Source organism: Equus quagga, chromosome 12, assembly GCF_021613505.1.
Source record: "Equus quagga isolate Etosha38 chromosome 12, UCLA_HA_Equagga_1.0, whole genome shotgun sequence".
Taxonomy (NCBI): domain Eukaryota; kingdom Metazoa; phylum Chordata; class Mammalia; order Perissodactyla; family Equidae; genus Equus; species Equus quagga.
Window position 1 is genome coordinate 61,114,423 of NC_060278.1, and position 26,088 is coordinate 61,140,510.

Consider the following 26,088-nt stretch of genomic DNA (forward strand, 5'->3'; position numbering starts at 1 on the left):
GCCCCTCTCTGTGCTGTGTGTGGCCCTCTCTGTGCTGTGCGTGGCCCGGATGCATGAGGATGAGAAGCTGCCCGGTGGCCAAGAGGGCTGTGCTCGCTCTGCCTGGGGCAGGGCCACTTCCTTCCTGCCTGCTCCCCCACCATCTCCTGAACCCCCACAGGGCTGCGCCTGTGCCCCCTTCTCCTGGTTCCTGGGCCCGGGTCTAGAGCCCACAGATGGAGAGGGTCAGAGGGCAGCTGCTCCCTGGGGCTTCCCTCCGTCTTCGCCTTAGAACCAGGCAGTCAGGGTGCTTGCCCAGGGCCGCTGTCCTCGGGGACTGCCTGTGCTCTGGAGTACTTTCCTCAAAGTTTCTAAGGCCCGCTCTGATGCCTGGGGTCAGGTGGGGTCAGCAGGGCCACCTGGAGGGGCTCCCCAGACCCCCCTCCTCCTCTTCTGTGCTCTCTTCCCCTCTCCCCTGCAACCCGAGTTGCTCCGGGTCTCCTGCGTTTGGGGTCATCCCGGGCACCTGTGGCTGGGCCAGTTCCAGGACAGCAGCCTGCTGAGTGGATCGTGTCCACTGGCTGGCATGTCACTCCCTTCGTGAGGTCGTGTGAGGCTGGGCCGTTGCCGTGGTGTGGCACGCTGATCCGGGGTGCCTAGGATTGTTTCCAGAGACAGGCACTCCACAAAACCTATTTGCCCGGGGTCCTGCCACCTCGGGGGGTCTTGCCCTCATGCACATACTCCCCTTCCCCAAAGACAGCGTCAGCCTCTCAGCTGCACAGATGGGGAAACTGAGGCCCAGGGAGAAAAACCTACTCTCCCCACGTTCTTTCTGCCCAAATGCGATAGAAGCACCTGTGGTCTGACTTCCGGCCCCGCTGCTTCCCAGAACATCTTCTCTGCTTCTTCTCCATGGTCCTCTCCGGGCTGCCTCCCCCAGAAGCCCTCCTGAGCCCTCTGCCAGCCCCGCGTGCAACCACAATGCGTGGACAGCCTCTGAACCCCCATGAACAGGGCAGGGCTGGACCAGGACTCTCACCGGGGCTCTGAAGCCGGGACGAGAGGGAGGGGCCTGGGTGGGGCAGGTTCGAGGGAGGAGGCCCCAGCCCTTCGGGTCCTTCAAGCCCTCCTTCCCTTACAGGATGCTGCAGAACAACGAGCTGGCAGGAGTGCCCGCCGAGGCGCTGGGGGAGCTGAGGAGCCTGCAGTCTCTGTGAGTCACTCGAGGGCTGGGCGGGCCGGGGAGCCAGCTTCCTGGGGCCTGAGTCACTGTCCAGCCCCCCGCCTCGCTTTCCCTCCTCTCTGCGGCCCCCTCTCTTGCTCCATGTTCCAGACAGCGTGTCGCTCCAGGCTTTGGTTTCTTTGGGTTTTCTGTTGTCGTCATTGTGTGTGTGTGTGTACACTCGTGTGTGCTTTCCGGGTAAGGAAGGACCCAAAGCAGCTGTCCCCCGCCCCCCAGGAAGAGAATGGGACCTCCCTAGCTGGGGCCACCCTGGCAGTGGTCCTGGGGTGTCTGGCTTTCTGCCACGGAGCCTGGGGCGGGGGCTGGGAAGCGTCAGAAGGGGCAGTCTGCTCCACCTGCGCTGCTGGCCCCCAAGGCTTGGTCGGGGGGCAGCTAGGCTCAGAGAGGCATTTCCACTCCTTAGGGCCCACTGGCCCCCCTGACAGAGGTGTCCCTCCGAGGAGCACTGTAGTTCCCATCCTGCCCAGCAGGGGCGTCGTGCAAGCAAGACGGAGCCCAGGGCGGGAGGGACAGGTGCTCAGCGCGGCTGTGTGATCCTAGGGCTGGGGGCTGGGTTTTAGCCACACAGTGCTCATCACGGGCCTGGAACCTAGGAGGTGCCTAATATGTGTCTGCTGAACCAACCGAATTTTCAGGTACTGAATTTTCAGAATTTTCAGCATTTTCTGATGGGAGAGTAAATAGATATTTTGGGAGAAAGCAAAGTTGGGAGACGGGACTGGGCATGATATCTAGCCAGTGGGGGACACTGAGGCACAGCACTCCACGGGTCAGGACAGAGGCCTCTGGTCTCCTCGGCCTGTGGGTCCTGCTGTGGTCCCTGGCCGTCCAGGGATGTGGAAGTCGGACAACTCTGACTGTCCTGATTCTCCTTGGGTGGAAGGAGCAAGGAGGTGGGAAGGGTGGCCTCCTCCCCAGACCCACATTCAGGCCCCATTCCACTTTGAACAGAGGCCCAGCCATGGGGGCCAGCTGGCTGCGCACGCCCACCCACGCTCAGGGCTTTCCAACCTGTCCCTCCCCTCCCGCGTGTGTGTCTGCACCCCATGCTCCCGGCTGCCCCACTCGCCCCAGTGGCAGACCGGCCCCCAGCACTGCTCGTCTCTCCCCTTCCTGCCCTCTGTCGCTACAGACGCTGGGCCCTGGTCTCAGCCACCTCCTGTCCCCCTACCCAGAGTCACCCCTGAACAGGGCGTGGCAACCCCGCATGCCCCTAGAGGCCAACGTGGGAAGATGGAAGGCCATGAAGCCCGTGTCGCCCCACCACTCGTTTGTCAGGGCTCCAGCAAAGCAGGGGCAGCCACCAGGAACGGGGGCAGAGTGTGACATGGCCTCCTAAGCATCGAAGGGGTCCACACAGCGGAAAACGGGCTGTCGCAGGACTGTTCGCACTTATTGTGAGGTTAAGTTTTTTAATTTTGAGTCACGTCTTCTGTGCGCTCAGGGGTTCCGAAGGTCTTGTCACCCCCACTGGGCATTGTCCCTGCACTTTCTGAGAGGTCGGGCTCCTGTGCGGGGAGAAGCAGGTAATTACCTTCTCCTGCAGCCCTGTGGCTCCCTGCCGCCCGCGGGTCAGGGCAGGGACGGGCCGCCGGGCTGGGAGGTGGAAACCTCGCATCACATCCCGGCTCTGACTCTGACCACGGAGTCCTGTACCTTCTCTGTGTCTCAGTTTCTCTGCCATCGAGTTGGGGATAGTCGTCTTCCCTGCCTATCTCACAGGGCTGTCGTGAAGATCAAGTAGGCAGTAAACTTGCGTGGGGTTTGAAGAAGGAGACTCCACACGTCTGACTAGTCATCCATCCGTTCATTTTGCGTGTATTTTTGAGGCATCGCTGGGGAGGGAAAACCCGAGTTGCAACTTGAAGGGTTAGCGTCAGTCAACTGAAGAGGCAGGGAAGGGCGTTTCGGGCTGAGGGAACAGCACCTGCAAAGACACGGGGATAAGAGGGAACGGAGTGGGTTCTAGAGAATTTGCAAGGAGGCGAGCTTGGCTGGACTTGAGCATGTTGGGGGACTGGTGGGAGGGGCAGTGGTGGAGAGAGATCTGAAATCAGCACAAGATAATGCCCAACAAGTAGGCATGAGCCTTGCTAAGGGTTTGGACTTTAAGCTTAAGACGCTGGGGAGCCATAGTCGGATTTGTAGCAGGAAAGCAATGTGATAGAGCCTGCACCATTGAAAACTTACTTTGGCAGCAGTTACAGAGGACAGCCTGAGGTGGGGGCCAGTGAGGGTGCTCGTAGACCAAGGGACTGTGACAGCCGTCGAGGGAAGGGCAGACGCAGGGCAAAAGGGAAAGGGGACAGACTAGAAATACCAAGAAGCCATGTCCTCGGGACTCTGGCTTAGCTCTCAGCCTCTTCATGTGTCACCTGTAAGGCCTGGGAGTTGCCTAGCCTCTGTGCTCCTGTTTCTTTGTTAGTAGCATGCAGGTGGTGACAGTGTCTGTGTCCCTCCGCAGGACAGAGCGAAATGAGCTAATACGCCTGAAAGACTGAGGGTGGCGCCTTTCGTCGCTGCTCCATCATCATTATGGGCAGCAGTGGTGACCGGTGCGGGGTTGAGGGAGAGCAGGAGGCACGGGGACAGGCAGTTCTCCAGCTTCAGCCTCTGGGGGGACGGAGAGGCCGGTCCCCGGGAGCCTGGCAGGTGGAAAGAGTTCGGTAGGGACGTAAGTGAATGCAAACCCTCTCTCGGGAGGGACGGGGACGGGAGCCGTGCTGGGGTCCCTTCTGGATGTGCTGAGTTTGAGGTGTCTGCAGCCGGCGTGGCCGAGCATCTGGGACAAAGTGGAAGGCTAGTCACTCCACCCTTAGGACATCGGTGTGTGTGTGTGCGTGCATGTGTGTGCGTGTCAGGGAGAAGAGCAGGGTGCATGACCCGGCGTGGAGGTTCTGTTTGCAGGTGTTGCATCCTGAGCTCTGGGGAGCTGGGACCTCAAGGCGAGGCTCTGTCCTTCCTCGTTCAGGTCCCTCCAGTTTCATGACAGTAAAGCCAGGCCCAAGTTGCTGGGCCGACAGGAGAGGCTGGGAGCAAATGGCAATGCTTCGAGCACCCCGTGTGCCAGCACCCCGTGAGATGTTTGACATAGATCTGATTTTGTCCTCACAAAAACCTCTTTAATAACTGCCACCTCCACTGCCAAGTGAGGGAACAGGGATCAGAGCCAGGGACTGGGGAAGGCAGGGTGACCGTGCCGTGCTGCTGTCCCTTTCTGTCACGGCCACAAGGGAAGCCTCTTTTGATGGCCAGCCTTGGGCGGCCCCCCTCCTACCCGACAAGTTCCAGCCAATAGAAATCTCCTCCTTCCTGTTGGAAGTCAGTAGATCAGGGGAGTACAGTACAGGGACCCATCCCTGCCCATGCCCCTCCTGTGGCCGGGCTATCCTCCCCAGAGCAGACCAGGCCCGCCTCGGGGCTCAGGTCCCTGGAGGAGGCTGTTCCTCGCCTCCGAGAGGGAGGGTCGTGCACATATGTCCCTGGCAGCTCAGTGCAGTTTCCGTCCATGGTCCACTTCCCACCAGCCGTCCAGATACTGGGGCCGTCGGAAGTGGGTCTGGGTGAGTCGGCGGCGGGGCTGGGGCCCAGGTACCCAGTTGGACATGGCACATGAGACTTTTGGCTTCACACCTGGGTGGGCAGAGCCCAGCCCCACAGCAGCCCCCCCTGTGTACACTTGCTCCCTCCCCGACGACGTGGGAGGGAGAGGATGGCAGTGCCAGACATGTCACGGCAGGCTTGAGCCAAGGCCAAGAGAAACCATGGGAAGCCAGCAGAGCCTGGGGGAAAATAGAAACGGGGGGCGGGGGAGGCAGGGCGAGCAGGGGAGAATGTGGAAAAGAGAAAACTGCTCAGAGACAACTCAGGACTGGGCCGGGCGGGCCGGGAGGCTCAGGTTGGCTGGTCCCAGAAAGGACAGTGGCGGGAATAAAGGAGAAGACAGAACAAGAGCCCAGTCGTGGACGGCCTGCGGAAGGCTGCAGGAAACAGACCACAGGGCACCGAGCTGGGGAACGAATGAGGAGCAGCGCGAGACCCCCAGCAGAAACCAGAGTTAGCGGCCCCACCACCCTCTCAGCAGAGCCGCCCATCTCCAGCACGCCGGCTGCCTGCCGTGGCGAGGACACGAGAAGTGAGGGTGGGGGGACATGTGCAGGTGCCCGTGTGCATGGGAAGGAGCTGGGCTGGGGGCGGGGGGCCGGGCAGAATGCTGAGCACAATCTCATGTCTCGCTTGACCCGCACTCCCTGCGAGGGAGCTCCCCCCATTCTCGCTTCACAGACCTGCGAGGGAGCTCCCACCATTCTCGCTTCACAGACCGGGCGACTAAAGCCCGGGAAATGCAAGCGACCGGCCCAAGACCGGGCTGCAGCTGCAGGACGTAAGCAAGCGGGCGTTCTCCTTTAGCTCTGATTCCGGAGGCCCCTGCTCTGAACCTCTGTCCCTCGGTGCCACGTCTAAGCTACAATGCTTTAGGGTCCAGAGACCTGATCCAAGGCCTGGCTGTGTCAGTGACTGGCTGTGTGGCCCTGGGAAGTCACCTACCCTCTCTGAGCCTGATGTTCCCCATCTCTAAACGGGAGAGTCCGATGAGGTGATTGGCAGGCAGGAGTCCCAAGAGGATGTCATGCCGTAGAGACACAAGGACTTCCTCACGGGGTTGCTGGCTTGTTCCAGAACGGCTCACGACTGCTGTGTGCCTGCTCTTTCTGGGTCCTTGTTCTCTGTGCACTGGAGAGTGTCCTCCTTGAACGGCTCCAGTGTCCAGGAGTCTGTGAGGTGGATGAGGAGCAAATAGCCTCAGCTCCTCCAGGAGGAAAGGGCTACCTCCCCAGCCCAGTGCCTGAGGGTCTGCGAGGACCAGGATTGGGGCTCTTCCCAGGAGAGCTTAAGGCAAAGGCCCTCTGACCAGACCAGCCCCCTCATTCCACATCTCTGACCCCCCTCCAGTGGACAGTCGTTCCCCCAGACTCAGGACCAGAATAATAATAACGAGCTCTTCGATGGTGCTTTCCACACTTGGGGGCTTGCTCTCACTGTCTCACAGTCCTGCTGTGGGGGGCTTCCTGCCAGCAGTCTCATCACCCCATTTTGTAGACGAGCAAACCGAGCACAGAGGGGAGACGTGACTGGGTGGAAGTTACACAGCTAGCAGGTGGAGAGCCAGACTCAGAGCCCATGTGACCTGGCTCAGTCCACGCACATAACACGGGCCATCCTGCGGGGCCTGGATGCGTGTGACGGGCCCTGGGCAATGGGCCATTGGTGGGGCTCTGGGGACCAGGGCATTTCCAGAGCACCTGCCCCCAGGGGTTGTGCTCTCCGCTGGGGGTGCTCGAGGGTCCTGGGCTGCCTGCTCCTGCCCTGACCCCGGGGCTTCTGGAGGGGAGTGGAGCTCACTTGAGGCTGCTGTAACAAAGGACTGTGGACTGGGTGGCTTATAAACAACAGAAATTTATTTCTAGTGGCTCTAGAGGCTCTAGAGGCTGGAAGTCTGAGATCAGGGCGCCAATGCGGTCCAGTTCAGGTGAGAGCCCTCTTCCGAGTTGTAGCCAGTGGACTTCCCGCTGTACTCACACCTGGGGGACAGCAGAGACAGGGAGCTAGCTGTCCCCTGACTTCTGTGAGGGCACTGATCCCATTCGTGAGAGCTCCACCCTCGTGTCCTTGTTTAACCCTATTCACCTCCCAAAGGCCTCACCTCCTCATACCATCACCTTGGGGGGTAGGGTTTCAATATAGGAACTGGGGGGCACACAAACATTCAGTCCACAACAAGGGGACAATGTCGGTCACCTGGGGGCCAGGGGCTGCTCACACTTCAACATCAGCATTGATCCCTAGAGACCCTTGGCCTTGAGCAGAGCCTTCGAAGACCCCTTGAGATAGGGCGTGAGGCTGGTTGTGCCTCATAACCATGGGCTCGTGAAGAGCACGAAGACATTTCTGGGAGCTTTTCACCAGAAACAGCTCTTCTCTTACCCCTGTAAGGAGTAGCTCCTGCATTTATGGGCCATTTTACGGGCAGACCTGAGACAGGAGGCCCCCAGCCCCGATATTCCCTGTGGGTTAGGGATGGAGCCAGGGCTGGACTAAGGAGGGGTTTCTGTGGTGAGGCCAGAAGAGTCCGCTCGCTCGTGGCTCACCTCGCCTCACAGCCTCCTCGAAGCAGGTCTTCAAGAGGCCCCAGTGGGAGGCCCGGTGATTTCAAGAGAAGGAGCCAGTTGCCCGTGGGACTGGGGAGTTTTCTCTGATCTCCTGGGCACCGAGGGAAGGAGGAAGACATTGTGGGGGGTGGGGAAGGTGCCTTTGGGGGAGAGAATGGACTAAGACAGTCACGGATAAAACTCGAGGCTAGTGCCTCTCAAAGTGTGGTCCCTGGACCGGCAGCCCAGCATCGCCTGGGAACCTGTTAGAGATGCACGTTCTCAGGCCCCACCCCGGACCTGCTGGCACAGAAACTCTGCGGGTGGGACCATCAGTCTGAGTTTACAGGTACTGCAGGGGATTCTGATGCACTGAAGATGAAGAACCAATCATGGAAAAAAGGCACATCTTAGCTTCCCAGGGCTGCCACAGAAATCCCCACAAGCTGGGTAGCTTAACAGAAGTTCGTTCCCTCACAGCTCTGCAGGCCAGAAGTCCTAAATCAAGGTGTCGCCAGGGCTTCCTTCCTCCTTCCTTGCCTCTTCCAGCTTCCATCGGCAGCTAGCATTCCTGGTGGCTGCATCACTCCGGTCTCTGCCTTCCATCTTCACATGGACTTCTCTTCTCTTTGTGTCTCTCTGTGGCCTCTTATAAGGACACCTGTCATTGGATTTAGAGCCCACCCAGTTAATCCAGGTGATCTTATCTCAAGAGACTTAATTATGTCTGCAAAGACCCTTTTTCCCAATAAGGTCCCGTTCACAAGTTCTGGGAGTTGGGACAATGACATCTCTTTTCGGGAGCCACCATTCACCTACTACAAGGGGCAGGACGATAGCAGAGGAGGGAGAGAAAGCCTGGGTCTTATAGGAGAGTGCGAGGCTTGAGTCAGAGAGAAAGAGGAGGCTTGGCGAGATCAGTGGCCAGTGAGCCAGCTGTGCTACAGGGAAGGCATCTGGCAAAGAAAGGCTGGTGGGAGGAGGGAGCAAGTAGGCCCTGAGGTCTGAGCCGCTCTGACTAAGGCCCCATCTCGAAGATGCTCAGAATGCGGTGGAGAAGCCCCTAGCTACTCTGAGCTCTTCCGGTGTCCAGTGAATGTCGTCAGTACCACCCAACTTGCCTGCCAACCAGAGAGGGCCCTGAGGCCCAGCCACGCTGTGGGGCCCGGCTGAGGGGTCCCCAGGGACACACGAGGTGGCAGATGCCTCCCTGGCGTGGCTATTTCGGGCTCCATGATTATATGCTGCTGCATTTGGATCTCCCAAGGTTCCGGGAGTTGATTACTACATGCGTCTAGGGCAGAGGCTGCTCTGAGGTAGGTGGGTGGGCGGCACGCGGGCAGCCCCCTTCGTATGATGAAGGTCTGAACATGGATAATTTGGCTCCTGGAGATACTAGGAGAGTGTCCGTGGTGGGCTGGGCCCTGGAATCCTGTGGAGGTTCTTCCAGCCATAAATGCTGGTCTGGGATACAGTCGGCCCAAGCGGGGCCACCCAGGAGCTGGGTGGTGCCTCGGCCCCTCAGGGAATACCTCAGTCCAGACTTGTGGATCTCCTCAGGCCTTCTGCCCCCCTGAACCCCATGGAGCTCCTGCAGGCCTAGGCCTGAGAGATCTGAGGGAGGCAGGAGCACCCAGGGTGGGGGAGCTGATAACTCAGATTTGGTTCAGGTACACATGACCCCCAGGCAGAGCCAAGAGGTGGGGCGACCTCCTCCCCATGGGGAGAGGACAGAAGCAAGTTTCCTCCTCCCTGAATGAATGTCCCTTCCAGAGCAGCTGATGTCAGTGCAGAGCCCTGGCCTGGGTTTGGGATGTGTCTGGAGGAGATCCAACCACTTGTGTCCATCCATCCAAGCATCCATGCATCCATGTAACCATCCATCCATCCATCATCCATCCATCCATCCATCCACACATCCATCCATGCTTCCATTCATCCATCCATCACCCATCCATCTGTCATCCATCCATCCATCATCCAACCATCCACACATCCATCCATCCATCCATCAACCATCCATCTACACATCCATCCATCCATCATCCATCCATCCCCACATCTATCCATCCACACATCCATCCACACATCTATCCATCCATCATCTATCCATCCACACATCTATCCATCCACACATCCATCCACACATCCCTCCATCCATCATCCATCTATCCTTCCATCATCCATCATCCATCCATCATCCATCTGTCCACACATCCATCCAACCATCATCCATCCATCCACACATCCATGCATGCTTCCATCCATCCATCCACACATCCATCCATCCAACCATTGGTTGGTTTGTTCAAGCCCTGCTGTGTGCCTGAAATGCTTGACAGAGGAGTTACTGAGATCAATAAGAAAACAAGGCCCTGCCTTTCAGTGGCCCGTGGTTTCATGTGGGAATGTCACACACACCCAGACCCTTGTCTTCACTCCTCTCCTCCCGTACACTACGGACTTCGCCTTCTGAGACAGAAAAGTCAGAGCAAGTGAAAGTGATGTGAAATTAGCATATAAAAGCTAAAAGGGAGTTGACAAAAATGATGAGAACCAGGTGCAGCCCAGTGTGTGTGTAATAAGAATCGTACTGGCGGTTAATGTTTGTTGAATACTTACTATGGTACCAAGCTCTAGCTAATGCTTAGCAGATATCATCTTTATTCCTTGCAATGAATCTCTGAGGGAGGTATCTTGATCCCCGTTTTACAGATGAGGAAATGAAGGCTTAGGGAGTTGATCACAGAAGTGGCGAATGGCTCATCTGACTTGAAGGCCCATGGGTGTGAAGTCCGCCTCACGACGCTCGGGAAGCATACAGACAGCATATGCCCAGGCCCTTTCTCAAAACTCCTGAGTAGGAATCTTGAGAGCTGTGGCCCAGGATTCCAGTTAGAAAAAAAGTCCTCCCTGGTGATATCTGATACAGAGCCAGACGTGGGAGCCACTGCTCTGGTCCTTGCTCCTCAAAGTGCGGTTCATGGACCAGCAGCATCAGTGTCCCATGGGAGGAGGGCAGACTTTCCAGCTCCGCTCTGGACCTAGGGATTCGGAATCTGCATTTTAACAAGACCCGACCGTCTACTTTCTGGGCAGTTAGCATGCAATTAAAATTTCAGAGTCACTGTTCTTTTGTCCCAGAGCTTCTGGACACCCTCCTGTCTCTCGAACCCTCAGTTAAGATGGGTAGCAATCATTATCGGCTTTCCGTGCCCCCTGCCACCAGGCCCAGGGGCTTTCTCTGCAAAGTGCTCAGGCCTTCAAAGCCCTTTTTATGCCCACGCAGTCACTTGCACACATGGGATGGAAACTTGAGGCTTGTATTGGTTTGGTTGGGGACCTGCCTGGGGGCAATGCGATGTACCAGCTGACCTCTTGGAGGATGCAGGTGGAGACAGAGGTCAGACTGGGAGAGTTCCGCAGCTGTCTATAACCACGGGGTGGGAAAGAGGCTCCACCAGTTCTTCTGAAAGCCCCTCAGAGTCACACTCCCCTCATCGGCTTCTGTCCCACTGAAGGCCTGGAGTCGTCCGCAGAGGCGGGGAGGGAAGGCGCGGATCACAGTGTGTGCCTGCAGCTAGCCTTCGGCTGGCCGCCCCCTGTTCCCCCTTCCCCAGCCCGCAGCCCTCCTGGTGGGAGAGGACGGGATGGAGGCTGGGAAAGTGTGATCTTTTTCAAGAGTCTGCGTAATTTTCCACCGTTTATGAGGCTTTTGAGCCCAGGTGGCGGCCAGCCGCTTGCCGGAACGGGGAAATCCACTCACCCGCCGCAAGAGGCGGCCAGCACACCAGCTCCGGCTCCGGCCGCCAGCAGAAGCCACGTGGGTGGAGGCTGCCCACCGCAGACCACAGGACCCTAGAATACCGAGGGCTGGGGGTCACCCAGTCCAGCTGCCTCCTCTACAGGTGAGGGAGCCATGCAGCAGAGTAGGGGGGTGACGTTCCCAGGGTCATCCAGCGAGTTAGTGGCAGCGCTGTGGCTCCCTCGGCTGGAGGCCAGGCCTGCAGGTGCCTTTTCCCTCTGAACAGGGACCATCTATTTAAAGCCTCTGTGACCAGTTCAACCAGATGGCTGTTAGCTCGGTTGTTCTGGAACAGACTCCACCCCAGGACTCTTGCCAAGGTGACTTTCCTCCCTCGTTAGCCCCAACACCTGCTTTTGGACTTGGAGCCAACTCCTTCCCTGCCCGCCCTTCAACAGAACAGCCCCAGCGAGGCCTGGTCTGGAGCCGCTGTGGACCCTCGGAGGGCATGCGCGGTGGGGAGGGAGGAGAGATGTCCCCCACGTTTGGTGGGGTGGCGACAGTTGAAGGACTGCTGAGCCTTGTCCCGGGAGCCCACAGACAGGAGATCACCATCCACCCCTCGGAAAGCAATCTCTCCCAAGGAAAAGGGGCAGGTCTGGCCCCCCAAGCTCTCAGTGCCTCCCCGTGTCTCCTGGAGAAATTCACTCGTTCTCAGGGTGTCCTGCCTTGATGGACTTCAGAGTGGGGAACGCAGCACCTTCTGGTGACCTTAGCCCCATCCCTCTCCTCAGAGCCAAAGCAGTTTGGGACAAGACTGGGGGAGAAGATGAGAGAAGGCAGGAGACGGAAGGGAGGGAAAGCAGGAGGGGACTTGCTTTGGTCACCTCCCTCGATAGACAGCACGCCAGGCGCCTTCCACAGGCGGCATCCATTCAGCAGCAGGACCACCAACCAGCACAGCACCTCTGCCCCAGCGCCCTCCAGCTGCCACCTTGTCTCTCCTCCCTTCACAGTCCACACCAGTTGCCTCCATTCTTCACCTCCAGTCTGGCTTCTGTGGCTCTGTCCGGCCACCAGACACTTCTGACCAAGGCCCTCGTTGGACCTCGCTGCACCCACTCCCACAGGCTCCTGTCTTCTGTGATCTCATCACATGGAGCCATGGCGTTGACCACTCTCCTGGAAGTCCTCTCTGCCTGTAGCTTCTGTGCTCTGGACCCGGCCTGGTTCTCTCCCCACCCTCTCTCCACTCCTCCATCTTCTCTGTAGGCTCCTCTCCTCTGCCCGTCCTGTAAATGACAGGATTCTTTGGGGCTCTCTCCTTGCCTCTCTGCTCCGTCTACTCTTCAATTTCTTCCGGGGCAGCTTCTTCTCTGCCTGTGGACCAGTTCCCACCCCTGTGCTGGTGGCTCCCCCAGACTACAGCTCCAGCCTACATGGTGCAATGAGCTGCCTGTTGGAATCTCCACTTAATGACCCACCAGTCATTTCCCCAAATGACCATCATCTTCCCTCCCGTGAATATTCCTTCTCCAGCATTCTCTGTCTCAAGAAATGGTTCCCTAATCCAGAACCTTGGCTGTGGTCCTTGATTATCTCTCGCCACTCCCACGTCCCATCTGTCAAGTCCCAGAGACTGTGCATCCTGATTCCTCTGGAGTCAACCCTCTTCCCTTTCTCCCTGGTGACCACTCTCGTCTGCCCACCGTTGTCCCCTGCCCGGGTTGCTGCAACGGCCCCCCAGCTGGGCCTGCTTCCATTCTGAACTTACCTCCATCTTTTCCCACATTGCAGTCGTGTGGGTCTTAGCACACAAATCTTATCCTGCCACTCCCCTACTTAAAACTTTTCAGGGGCTCTCAATGCCCTGGAGACAAAGCCCAGCTCCTTGGGGAAGCTCCGAGAGGGGCTGTCTGGCCCCCTTCTCTCACTCCTTCCCCGTCCCCTGATGCTGTAGGCAGACTAAGCTGCCCGCAGCTCTCTTGTTCCTGCTCTGTGCTGCCCCCTCTGCCTGGAGTGCTCACTCTGTTTCTCCTTCTCTCCCCTACCTACCTCCTCCTCATCCTTCAGGTCTCAGCTCAAATGTCTCGTCCTGCAGGAGGCTCTCTCCGACCCCACGTTCATTCAGGGCCCCTGCGATGCCCTCACAGAGCAGCCCATGGTCTACCTCCACGAGCCCCCTGTTTCCTGTTGTCTCTTCCCTCTACACCCTGAGTTCACTTCTTTAATTCAGGGTTCCCCACACCCAGTACAGCGCCTGGCACATACTAGGTGCTGAGTGGTCTCTGCTGGTAAATGAATCAATTAATGAATGAGGAGACAGGGTCAGAAGTTATGTAATTTGCCCGATAGCACACGATATGTGAGAAGGGGGTGGGGGTCGGGATTTAAGCTCAGATGTGTCCGATGCTCAGGTCTGTGCTCCCACGGCCACTTTTTGCCTCCCACCTTCCTCTGATGCTTTCTGACCGCATCCGAGAAGTTCTGAGACAGGAGGGAACTCGAGGGGAGGAGGGCCCTTTCTGCCCTCCACTGGAGGGGAGGCGGGGAGGCAGGGGACCGGGAGGGGCTTCAGAAGGGAGGGAGGGCGTGAAAGTGGCCCCCGGGGTTTAAAGTGAGAGGAGCACAGCTCAGGGCCTAACACAGACATTGCTGCAGCTTCTGGCTGGGAGGGGGCGCCCTGTGCTGTGTGTTTGCAGAGAGAAGGCGTGAGGGCGGCTGTGGGCCTCCGCCAGATGATGGTGTGGGGTTGGGGTCTGCACGTTAGTCTGTGTATCAGCTGAAATAAGACAGAAGGGGGAAATCATGCAGTGCCTTCCAAAGCCAAGAATAACATAATTGAGAATTACCTGCCCCTTTGGGATGGTCTCTGTCCCTGCCACCCCGCAGCCCTTGTGGGGCCTGAGATCTTCCTAAAATGAAGAGGCAGGGCCCGGGAACACCTCCCACAGCTGACAGCCGGGGATGTTCGTGATTCCTGGGGCTCCAGGTGGGGTGGGGGTGGGGAGGAAGAGGAGCTCTGGGGCCACCCCAACAGGGAGCCAGGAGGCTCTATTCCCCCAGGACGCTCCCCCAGCCCATTCCTGCTTCCTTCCTGCTCTGTCAGCTCCAGCTGGGCTGGGCCTCCTCGGAGAGACTCCAGGACGTCTGGGCCAACACAGCTGCCTCGGGCCCCGGCCCAGCCCCGGCCTGCTCCCCCAGCCCCCATGAACCTGCTTCTCAGCTGCACATCTGGCAACCTGGGGCCTGCAGGGCCTAATAAAAAAGCCCTCCAGAACATCTGGCCTGCAGGGGAGGAGCCCACCTGGACGAAGGGGCGGGGGAAGGAGGACTGAGCAGGAAGCATGGTCTGGAGTGCACGGCGGGGTAGTGGGGGACACGGGAAGTAAACCAGGTCGCCCCTGAAAATTCTTAGTTCTGCTTGTGGGAGCAGAGTGGACCTGAGGGGCGTGGTGAAGGGGGCCCAAGGCTCCTCCAGGTCATCCGGTGGCCCCACTTTCTAATCTCGCTCCTCTGATCAGACACCACCCGCAGACCCCAACGCCTAGCTGGGGCGAATCTGCCTTTCACCTCGGTGTCCTTGCTCTCCACGCACTCCCACAGTGTCACTTACCCCGTCTTCCCCAGCTCCCCGAATGTGTCCTCTTCTGCTGCCAAGCCGTGGCTTAAACTGTTTCTCAGACTAGGGTGGCTTTCCTCTTCCTTTCTGCCAAGCCTTGTCTCCATAATGCCTATATCAATGCGGTACTCACCTCCTCCAGGAAGCCCTCCTAGACTGATTCCATCTGAGTCTGAGCCTCCTGGGCACCTGGCAAACACTAAGTACCAGGACCAGGCATCTTCATAACCGGGACAGCAGGAGGGGAGGCCCTGGCCAAAGCGGAGCAGGAAAGGTCCAGGCAGATCTGTCTTCTCTTTGCTGGTGCTGAAAGGCTGCCAGGCCCCTGCTGGACCTGGAGCTTGCCAGGAGTGACCTACTGCCAGGGGCACGGAGGGAACCTGATCAGAATTCAGATTGCTGGGGAGGGGCGGGGTACTGGCACAGGCAGTAAATACCCTTGAGTATGGTCTAGAGGCGTGGTTTCAGAATTGGGGGGCTGGGATGCTAAGTGGTAACCTTTTGGCAAGTCTGGAAAATTCTGAGAAAGGGCTCCCTGCCCAGTCGAGGGCAGATGGGTCCCCTCCTCGGCTCATCTCTCCTCCTAATGAGATCTGACATGTGTTCTGACTCTGACTGTGCCCAGGCTGCTCTGAGTCTTGGACACTCAGAGGGGAGAAGGAAAGTAATCGGGGGGCACCTGCTGGGTGCCAGCCCACATGTGGGCACCCTCACCCCGCCCTTCATCGAGGCCCCCACATGCCAAGCCCGGGGGGCCCCAGGCACAGGGAGCGGGGTTCTCAAGTCCTGGCTCAGTTGGCAGCCCAGAGGACCTGTCCCCTTCCTGCTGGAAGGGTGGAGGGCGATTTCAGGAGCCTTCTCTGAAAAGCTGCTGTTTTCTTTGGAAGCCGGCTGGGCTATTTTCTAGACGCAGGATCACGGACAGATTGTCTACACATTCTGAGCCTCAGCTCTGTGAACGGGCGATAATAAAGTGGTCATTGTGAAGCTTCACCAGATGATGCACAGAAGGCTCCATGGCAGGTGTGTTCTCAGTGCACAGTGGTTATTAGACTGACCTTCAGCCTCGCCTCCTCCAGTGGCATCATTTTCCATCAGTGAGGGACCCGGAGGCCGGATGATTTGGGGAGCTCGGAGAAACCCTGGCCGTGAGGAGCCGAGTAAGACAGACTGGGGCTTGACTGTGGTTCTTCATGCCCTGCCAGGATTTGCTGCAAAACTAGGTTACCCAGAGAGGGATGCAGGCTCCCAACCTCCGGCCCCAGGAACGGTCCTTCCAGGACATCCGTCACCCCTGCCGTGAGGGGGGATCATTCCCCCCATGTCCCTTGCACTGTGCAGATCCACAGTGAGCACCTTCGCTATGCCGGCCTTCCGTGAGTTTATGATCGGATGGGAACTACAGGACATGTTCACAAACAGTAGATGCCAGAGCACGGCAGGCGCATACGAGAGGTCCAGAGTGCAGTGGGAGGCGGGAGCTAACACTTGCTGGGCACCAGCAACCCCAGGCGCTGTGAGGGCAGCATCAGAGCTGATGGTGGGTCCGTAGCCGTCTAACGTCCAACTCCCTCCGCTATTCTGCACGCGGGAGAAGTTTGACAACATAGTGCCTGTTCTTTTTTTTTTGGTTTTATAGATTTATTTTCAAAGGGCAAAACACTTAGATAATTTAAATATAAGTCTACAGAATTACTCTGTCCAGGTCAGCAGTGAGGCCAAAATGGGCCTCCCTTCCAGACTCTCGTGGGTATGCCCTGAGTCTCCTGTTGGTGAAGAAGGGGGTCTGACATTTTATTCATACACGTCTTTCTTATCTGCAGTGTAGGCTACCGTTTCTCGTGGCCACATTAACCTTCCATCCACATCGGGAATCTCAAACTCCAACTCACCCTCCACGGCCATGATCATCCCCACTTGGTCCAAACCAAGCTCAGCTCTCTCGTGAAATGGGAGTTTACTGGGGGCTTCTCTGGGTCAGTCTTGTCACCGAGTTTCCAGACGTAAAGAGCAGGGTCCTCGATTCCCTCCACCATCAGATGGGGTGTGTCACCATACGGCAGCACAACTGTGTCGCTCTCCCAGGAAGCTCCCAGAAGAGCAGGAGGGAAACAGTGGTTGAGCACAAGACGCCTGCAGATAAACGCGCACGGCTGCAGGTAGCTGTCCCCTGGACTTCAGGAAACCCACATCATCTGATTCTACCCGTGGCCCTTGGAACCCTGAGTTACAGGGCTGGGGTCTCACGGGGCTGACAGCCCCGCTTCTGAGATGAGAGGGAAGTGCAAGAGGTGTGGGGGTCCCTCCTGGCTGAGAAGATCAGCAGAGCTCTGGGGAAGAGGCAGCACCTGGGTGGGTCTGGAAGGTGGAATAAAAGGTGAACTGGTGGAGCTGAGAGGACAGCTTTTGCTCAGAGGGGAGCAGGCTGAGCCAGGCGCGAGGCAGCGGATTGGGGCCTGGGAGGCGGAGGCTGGATTTAAGAAGGGCGGCCTCGTGGGTGCAGGCCTGGCTCTCGAGCTTGCAGCACCGTCTGCCAGCCTGTCGGAAAGGGAGGACCTGCGTGTGGGAGATGGGTCCGCAGAGAGGGCTGGGGCCCTCAAAGTCCAGCTAAGGACTGTCTCATAGGCCACGGAGGCCGCTGCAGGATTTTCACGGAGACAAACCTGCATCTCAGAGAGAGCACAGTGCACCTAGCGAAGGGGTCAGTGAGGAGACCACTGCGGGACGGGGCCTGGACCACAGCATCAGCAGCACGGCCACAGCCTTGAGATGCCATAGCCAGGACCTGGTGGCTGGTTGGGTAGGAGATCCAGGAAAGGTGGGCACAGAGAAGGTGACGTGAGGCGATGATTCCCCTTCCGCTGCCCGCTCCGAAATCCTTCCCTCCTCAGCGCCCTCGGCAGGCGGGCTCCTGGAGAGGTCCCTCGCTGGCCGCCCTGTCTCAGCCCTCCAGAGCCCGGGGCTTAATTATACACTGACGCACTTTGTTTTTAAAAAACATGTTTATTTTTGTTCTGACTCATCGTAGAAAATTTAGAAAATACAAAAAATGAAAAAGAAGAAAATAAAAATCACCCACGATTCTACCACCCAGACACAATGCTTGTTAACATCTCTGTGTATTTCTCTATGAACACACATACGCTAAATCTTTGCAAATTATGTTGGGGTCTGGTTTATTGTTCCTTCAAAATTATACTTATACAGCACTGGTGTAATCATTTTAGCTTGAAGTATTTCTTTTAAAAATTGGGATGCAATTCACATAGCCTAAAATTCACACTTCTAAAGTGGACAATTCAGCGGCTTTTAGCATTTTTACAAACTTGAGCAACCATCACCACTATCTAATTCCAGAACATTTTTATTACCGCCTCCCCAAAAAGAGCCTTTACTCCCTAGCAGTCACTCTACATCTCCCTGCCCCCATGCCCACCTACTCCTACCCCGGGCCTCTGACAGGCACTAACCTGCTTTCTATCTCTCTGGATTCGCCTGTTCTGGGCATTTCGTACAAATGGAATCACACACTATGTGGTCTTTTGTGTCTGGCTTCTTTCACTTAGCATAATGTCTTCAAGATTCATCCATATATGTATTCATGCATGAATTAGCACTTCATTCATTTTTATGGCTGAATAATATTCCATTGTATGGACATACCGAATTTTGTTTCCCTATTCATCACTTGATGAACATTTGGGTTGTTTCCACTTTTGGGTTATTATAAATAATGCTGCTCTGAACGTTTGTGTGGACATATGTTTTCAGTTCTCTTGGGTATATACCTAGGAGTGGAATTGCTGAGTCTTATGGTAACTGTGTGTACCACTTTTTGAAGAACTGTCAAACTATTTTGCAACGTGGCCGCACCATCTTACATTCCCACCATCATTTAATGAGGGTATCAATTTCTCTACATCCTCACCCACACTTGTTACTGTCTTTTTGATTTGAGCCATTTTAGTGGGTGTGAGGTGGTATCTCATCATGCTTTTGACTTTCGTTTCCCTAATGACTAATGATGTTGGGCATCTTTTCATGTCTTTCTTGGCAATTTGTTTATCTTATTTGGAGAAATGTCTATTCAAATCCTTTGCCCAGTTTTAAATTGGGTTGTCTTTTTTTTATTGTTGAGTTGTAACAGTTCTTTATATATTCTAGATACAAGTCCCTTATAAGATATATGATTTGCAAATATTTTCTCCTGTTCTGTGCCTTGTCTTTTCATTTCTTGATAGTGTCCTTTGAATCGCAAATTTTGTGCTTTTAATTTTAGTTTTGATGAAATCCAATTACCTATTTTTTCTTTTGTTTCTTGTACTTTTGATATTATATTTAAGAAACCATTGCCTAATCCAAGTTCAGGAAGATTTATGGCTATGTTTTCCCCTAAGAGTTTTAGATCTTTGATTTGTTTTGCGTTAGTTTTTGTATGGTGTGAGGCAGAGGTCCAATTTTATTGTGTCGCACGTAGATGGACAGTTGTTCCAACACATTTTCATCACCCCAAAGACTGTTCTGTTCCTTTCCCCCACTGACTTGTCTTCACCTTTGTCAATAATCAACTGCCCGTAAGTATACGAATTTATTTCTGGATGCTCAGTTCTGTTCAATGGATCTGCATGCCTATCCTTATGAGTTCTGTTCAGTCTTCATTACTGTAGCTTTGTAGTAAGATTTGAAACTGGAAAGTCTGAGTCCTCCAATTTTGTTCTTCTTTTTCAAGATTGTTTTGGCTACTCTTGCTCCCTTGCATTTCCATATGAATTTTAAGATCAGTTTGTCAATTTCTGCAAAAAAAAAAAAACGGATACTGGGAGTTTGCTAGGGGTTGCATCGAATCTACAGTTCAAATTAGGGAGTATTGTGATCTTAACAACAGTAAATCCTCCAATCCAGGAACATGCGATGTCTTCCCATGTGTTTAGATATTCTTGAATTTCTTTCAACAATGTTTTATAGTTTTCAGAGTATAGATTTTGTACTTTTTGTTAAATTTATTCCTAAGAATTTTATTCTCATTGATGCTATTGTAAGTGGAATTGCATTTTGGGGTTGTTCATTGCAAGTATGGAGAAATACAATTAATTTTTGTATATTGACCTTATATCCTTCAATCTTACTCTAATTGTTTTTTATTAGGTATTTTTAATGTTTGATAGGGGAAGTTCCAGTCCATTTTTATGCTGTATTTTTCTCATCTATTTATTTTATGACATGAACTTTGATTTTATTTTGTGAAGCTACCCCCAACCCCTGCCAAAAGAAATCCCATTGGGATCTTAATTGGAATTATATTAAGTCTTTAAATTAAATTATAGAGAATTTACATATTTCTAAAATTTATTCTCATACAGGAATTATTTCTCTTAATTCAAAACATCTTTTATACATCTCAGTAATCTTTTTGCAGTTTTTTTTGTTAAGGACCTATATATTTTTTGCTAGAATTACTCCACAATATTTATTGGATTTTGTTTGTTTATGAGCTTTCTTCGTGGTTATTACTAATGTGAAGAGGATGTTTTCGCTATTGTCTCTTCTGTTTATTGTTGGAATTTAGGAAAATATTGACGTGTACACATCCATCTTGTATCTGGCCACTTTACTGAATTCTTTTATTAATCTTAAAAGTTTTACCATTAATTCTCTTGGAACTTTGAGGCATTCAATATCATTTGCAATTAGTAAATATACTTTTTATTTCTATTTCCTATCTTGTGCACTAGCCAGAACTTTCAGGAGAATGATTATTGGCAATTATGACAATGAACATATTTATCTTGTTCTGGGTGTTAATAAGAAAATCTCTTAATATTTTCTCATAAAGTATCCAGCTTGATATCCTTTAACATAAAACAGTCTTGATCATTTTGAGAAACTGAGACTGTTGAATGTTCCTGGTGGCTTTTCAGTATATATTGGGATTTTAGACTCAGAACCCATTATGCTGTAACAGAATTCGTTATTTTAATCATCACAGTATTCTTGGGATTACTCTGCCTTTGTGCTGGTAGATTGCTCTTATTGCATTATTCTGTGGCTGGTGTTACACTTAGAATGTTTATATCCTAATAAAGTATTCACGAATGAGAATGGGGTATGACTTACCTCCTGTGCTCTCAGTGACAGACTCTGTTGTTAGGTGAAACTGAATTTAAAGCGTGGATTGAGTATCATTCACGCTTTTTCTATTCCTGCAACAGTTTATAAAGCACGAGGATTATTTTTCACTTGAAGGTTTGGAAGAACTTACTGATAAATTGCCTGGCCCCAGACCTTTTTTTTTCAGAAGCAAAGTCTTTGATAACGCTTCTAATTTCTTCTGTGTTTGGTCTATTCCAGTATTCTATTTCTTAGTCAGTTTTGGGCCTGAAAATTATCCATTTCATCAAAATCTTTTCACTCTGTGCTAAAACATTAAATGATTTTGAGGAAATGAGTTATATTCCAGAAAAATATAAATGATGCATTTTTTTCTCATTTCTGTCATGTTTTACACTTTTTTTATGCTTCCTTGATATTTCTGTCATTCTACCTGCTTCCCTCCGCCCCTCCCCTTTGGTACTCTCCCCTCAGACTGCTCCAGCTTGGCTTCCTCCAACTCTGGACTCTCTCCCATCTCAGACTGAACACAGGTTCTCTTTGGGTCCCGCTCTTTGTGCTGACTGGGACCTCAAGGCTCCCATCATTAGTGTCCCTTCTCTCAGGAATCACTGGCCAGCCTGCCTGTTGTCCAAGTTTGAGACTGTTGTTTTCAGTTACTTGAGGCACAAGGGCAGGGTGTCTGCCACTCCATCCTACCCAGAACTGGAAGTCAAGAAACCCCCATTTTTGACCTCTTCATTTTAATTATCTCTCTTGATCACCTAGAGTATATGGTTGAGTAATTTTTTCCCCCAGAAGAACACATGGGTAGTATGTTTTCTGACCCTTTCCATAGCTGAGAACATATTTTTTGAACTTCACAAATGGTTGTCAAACTAGCTGGATATAGAATTCATGGGTCGTAATCTAGTTTTCTCAGAATCCTGTAGATCCTATTTTTCCCCTGGGGTGTAGTGTGCTGGAAGGTTCTGAGGTAGACCTCATCATTCTGTTCCTTAGAAGAGAGCCTGTCTCTGCGTTATGACTGCTCATAGGATTTTTCCCCTTTATCTTTACAATTAAATATTTTGCCAGAATATGTCTAGGTATGAATCTCTTTTTGTTCGGTTTGTCTGGAACACAATAAACTTTTTTTTTAATATATTTTTTCAGCTTCAATTTTTTTTCCCCAGTCTTTGCTATCTTGCGCCTCTGCTCCATTCATTCTGGGTCCATCCTTCGGAATATCTGGAATTCTTAGTCCAGATTCAGTTCTCTCTCCTACTTACCTCATCTCTGTTCTCATAGATTCCGTCCTGTTGTCCTTCTGTTCTGGCTTCGAGGACAGTGTCCCAGGCTTATTTTCCCCCTGTGGATTCCATTTTCCATCAGTTCTGCTCATTATGCACAACGCACATGGGAATTTGGCTGTTTCAACTTCCACTTCCCATGCAACCTCCCATCTCCCACCCACCTCCAGTGGCACTTCAATTTATCTCTGAAAGTTACCTTTATTTTCTCCCATTTTATGATGTTGTTCTTGATCTCAGCTTTCTCTCCTATGGAGCCTTGCTCCCACTGCATAGAGGTCATTTCTTATACCTCATTGAGGAGGCATTTTTTTTCTCATTCTAGTAATAAATTATTTTCAGAGATTTGATCTTTTTCTGGGTTTCAGAATTACCATTTGCTTGTTCTTCAGAATTTTGTTTTTCCTGAGGAAGAGTCACCCTGAGCAAACATCTGTTGCCAATCTTCCTCTTTTTTTTCCTAAGGAAGATTCGCCCTGAGCTAACATCTGTGCCCATCTTCCTCCACTGTGTATGTGGTTCACCGCCACAGCGTGGCTGATGAGTGGTGTAGGTCTGTACCTCGGATCCAAACCCGTAAACCTGGGCTGCCTAGTGGAGCACACCGAACTTAACCACTATGTCACGGGGCTGGCCCCACTTGAGAATTCTTTTTATTTTTTTTCTTTTTTTCCTTTTTCTCCCCAAAGCCCCCCGGTACATAGTTGTATATTCTTCGTTGTGGGTCCTTCTAGTTGTGGCATGTGGGACGCTGCCTCAGCGTGGTTTGATGAGCAGTGTCATGCCTGCGCCCAGGATTTGAACCAACGAAACACTGGGCCGCCTGCAGCGGAGCGCGCGAACTTAACCACTCGGCCACAGGGCCAGCCCCGAGAATTCTTTTTTTTAATGTTGCTTTTAAATTTTTTCTTTCTATCTTTTTTAAAAAGTTTATTTTTTTAAAAAAGTTGTAATAAGATACATAAAACATAAAAGTTACCATCTTAACCTTATTTAAACATTACGTCCATTCACATCCTTGTGTAACCATTACCAGCATCCATCCACAGAACTCTTTTCATTTGCAAAACTGAAACTCTGTTGCCATTAAAACGCCAACTCCCCAGGCCCCTCCCCCAGCCCCTGGCACCCACCCTTCTGCTTTCTGTCTCTGTGAGTTTACTCCTCTAGGGACCTCATATAAGTGGAATCATGTATGTCCTTCTGTGACTGGCTTATTTCACTTAGCATGACATCTTCAATGTCACCTGTGTTGTAGCCTGTGGCAGAATTTCATTCCTTCTCACGGCATTTCATTCTGTCTCACGGCTGAGTAATATTCCGCTGTACGGACATACCACATTTTGTTCATTCATTCAACCGTTGACAGACACTCGAATTGCTTCCACGTTTTGGCTACTATGCATCATGCTGCTATGAACATGGGTTTGCCCATATCTCTTGGAGCCCCTGCTTTTTCTCCTCTAGAAAATCCGATCTAGACGCAGTATTTGTCACTAGGAGATGATGTGACTTTCCCACAATTTTGCTCTCTCTCCTCCAGACACTAGTTCAATCAGCTTCTCAGATACACAGAGGGAGAGCGGGTCAGTGTGTGCAGTTCCCCGGCCAGTTTTCAGCATCTCAGCAGGTGCCCGTGTGGCGTGGCTTCAGAGTCCTGTGGTGGAATGTTACTCCTCACCCAATGAGCGGTTCTCTGCTTTTCTCAACCAAAGACTGTATGGAAGGCTACACCATGTTTCTCGCCACTGGATGAAAATTAGAATCACTGGAGGGAATTTTAAATATTTAGCTTAGGCGCCGCCCCTCCCCAAACCAATTGACTCAGAAATTCTAGAGTAGGCTCACGCCTGAGAGTTTTAGAAAGCTCCTTGGGTGTTGCTACTTTGTAGCCATGGTAGAGAAGTGCTGCTTTATCTCAAGACGCATGACCTCCAAACCTCCTCCATCTGCCACCAGATGGCCCCTGCCTTGAGGAAACTCAGCTCCCGGAAGGAAGGAGCCACTTCCAGTCCCTGCCCCTTCTTCCTGCCATGTTATCTTCAGGGAGCTGAAGTCTCTGAGCGAATATGGAAATGGGGGTTGGAGTGGTGGTGGTGGATGGCACACTGGCTACCCCAAAAAGCATCACTCACACAGTGTGGGGACATGGCTGTCCGGTTTTCTGGATTCTGATTAGAATAAACAGATGGGGAGGGAGGAAATGACTTCCCATCTTCTATCCAGGTTTTACAAGGCAAAACACGGGAATACCACACTTTAGCCGCTATTTTCCATAGTCTTATTGACCTCAGGGTTAGCAGAGATGTTGTCAGATTCTGGTTAAGTGTTGCTTGGGTCAAGGTCTAAGTTTTCATCTCTTTTTTGTATGTCCTTCAGTGTTTTACTGAGAAGGTGGTTAAGTTTTCCTCCATTTTAACTGGAAATGACTTAAATGTGTTTTACTCGTTTCCTTCATTTCCCTCCACGACCAGAGGAGAGGGGTTATGTTTAGTCCCCCTCTGTCGATGGTTTCAGCACAGGTGGGGGTGCACTGAATACTTATGGATCACTGAAGACCAAGAAGATGATGAGTGTAGGAGAGCCCAGCACGCTGTGGGGTTAGGACAGGAGGCTCCCCCGAAGGAGAGGAGTTTTAAGCAGAGCTTGGAAGAGAGGAGAGAGAAGCATATTTCAACCAGGAGCACCAACCTTTACAAAGGTACATAAAGGACTAAACCACGAACTCTAGGATAAGCAGGTAGGGAGAGAGGCACAGTTCCCAGATGAAATGGAGAATGGAGGGAACTTCTGAGAGATGAGACTGTTGAGAGAGTCATTTCAGGGAAGGAATCTTAAGCTCAAGCTAAAGGGTTTGGAGTTGACTGGAAGCCAGGGATGACTCTGAGCAAGAGAAGACAGATCACAACACTCGGGATGGTTCTCCTAGTCTGTGAGAGTGGATGGATGGATGGATTGATGGACAGATGGATGGATAGATGGATGGATGGATGGACAGATGGATGGATAGATGGATGGATGGATGGACAGATGGATGGATAGATGGATGGATGGATGGACAGCCTGATGAACGGGTAGATGGATAGATGGATGGAAGGGAGGTAAGGAGGTTGGAGAGGAGCAGATTGATACCACACAGCTGTAAGCTCCCTAGTTCTCATCCTGGTCCACAAGGAGCTTGGGAGCCTGTGGAAAGGAGGGAGGAGAAAATCGATTGTGAGAAGGACTGTGTTAGAGAAGCCAGAACTGATATGGACTTTTCCCCTTTCTTCTTCTCCAGCCTCCTCCTAGGGCACTTTTAGAAATGTTAATATGTGGCTTGGTTTTTCCTGATACCTGTTACTACAGAGTCTGCTAGGACAGCTTTCAAATATCTTTAAAACACTGAGCTGTTGCTTATGTTCCCTAAATCTCTGATGTCACTGCCCTCTCTCTGGAGAGGCAAGTTGGGAAAATCCCCATCTGCCTCTTCCTCCATCAACCACAGCTGCCCTTTGCCAAGGGCAAGCATCCAGGCCCCAAGCAACCACAGGATCCAGCACTCAAACATATCTCAGACAGCCCAGGAAGGTCCCCAGAAACCAGCCTGATGTCTAGAATCCAATGGCTGGAGGCTGGGGGAAGGATGAGATGGCTTTTTGAGTCTCCACCCGAGGATTCCGGGATTGTCACCCACAAAGCTGGCCTTCTGCCCAGATCTGAAGGTCTGTCTTCAGGGGAAACTCATAAAGGCTACACACAGAGTTCCTCTCTGCCTTCTTTCTGCAGGGCGGGTAATTATCTTTATGTATTGTTGCGATTAAAACACAGGGAATGGCTTGGAGCAATGCTCAGGTGTCACCCTTTGATGTAGACAAAGGAAGCGCTTTCTCTGCCTTCTGGGGTTCTTGCACATCCATCAATTCTCCTGACAGATGGAGGGAAGGGGTGGTTTGGGCATTAGCACA

General features: G+C 52.7%; 1 protein-coding gene across 3 annotated transcripts in view; it reads left to right on the top strand.

Moving 5' to 3' along the window:
• The window catches only part of LGR6 (leucine rich repeat containing G protein-coupled receptor 6), a 108,222-nt gene that overhangs the window by 34,377 nt on the left and 47,757 nt on the right, over window positions 1-26,088 (top strand). For all 3 annotated transcript variants that reach the window (XM_046679936.1, XM_046679937.1, XM_046679938.1), the window contains exon 4: window positions 1,124-1,195. In XM_046679936.1, the coding sequence (XP_046535892.1) occupies window positions 1,124-1,195 (72 nt within the window). The remainder of the gene's footprint in view (window positions 1-1,123; window positions 1,196-26,088) is intronic.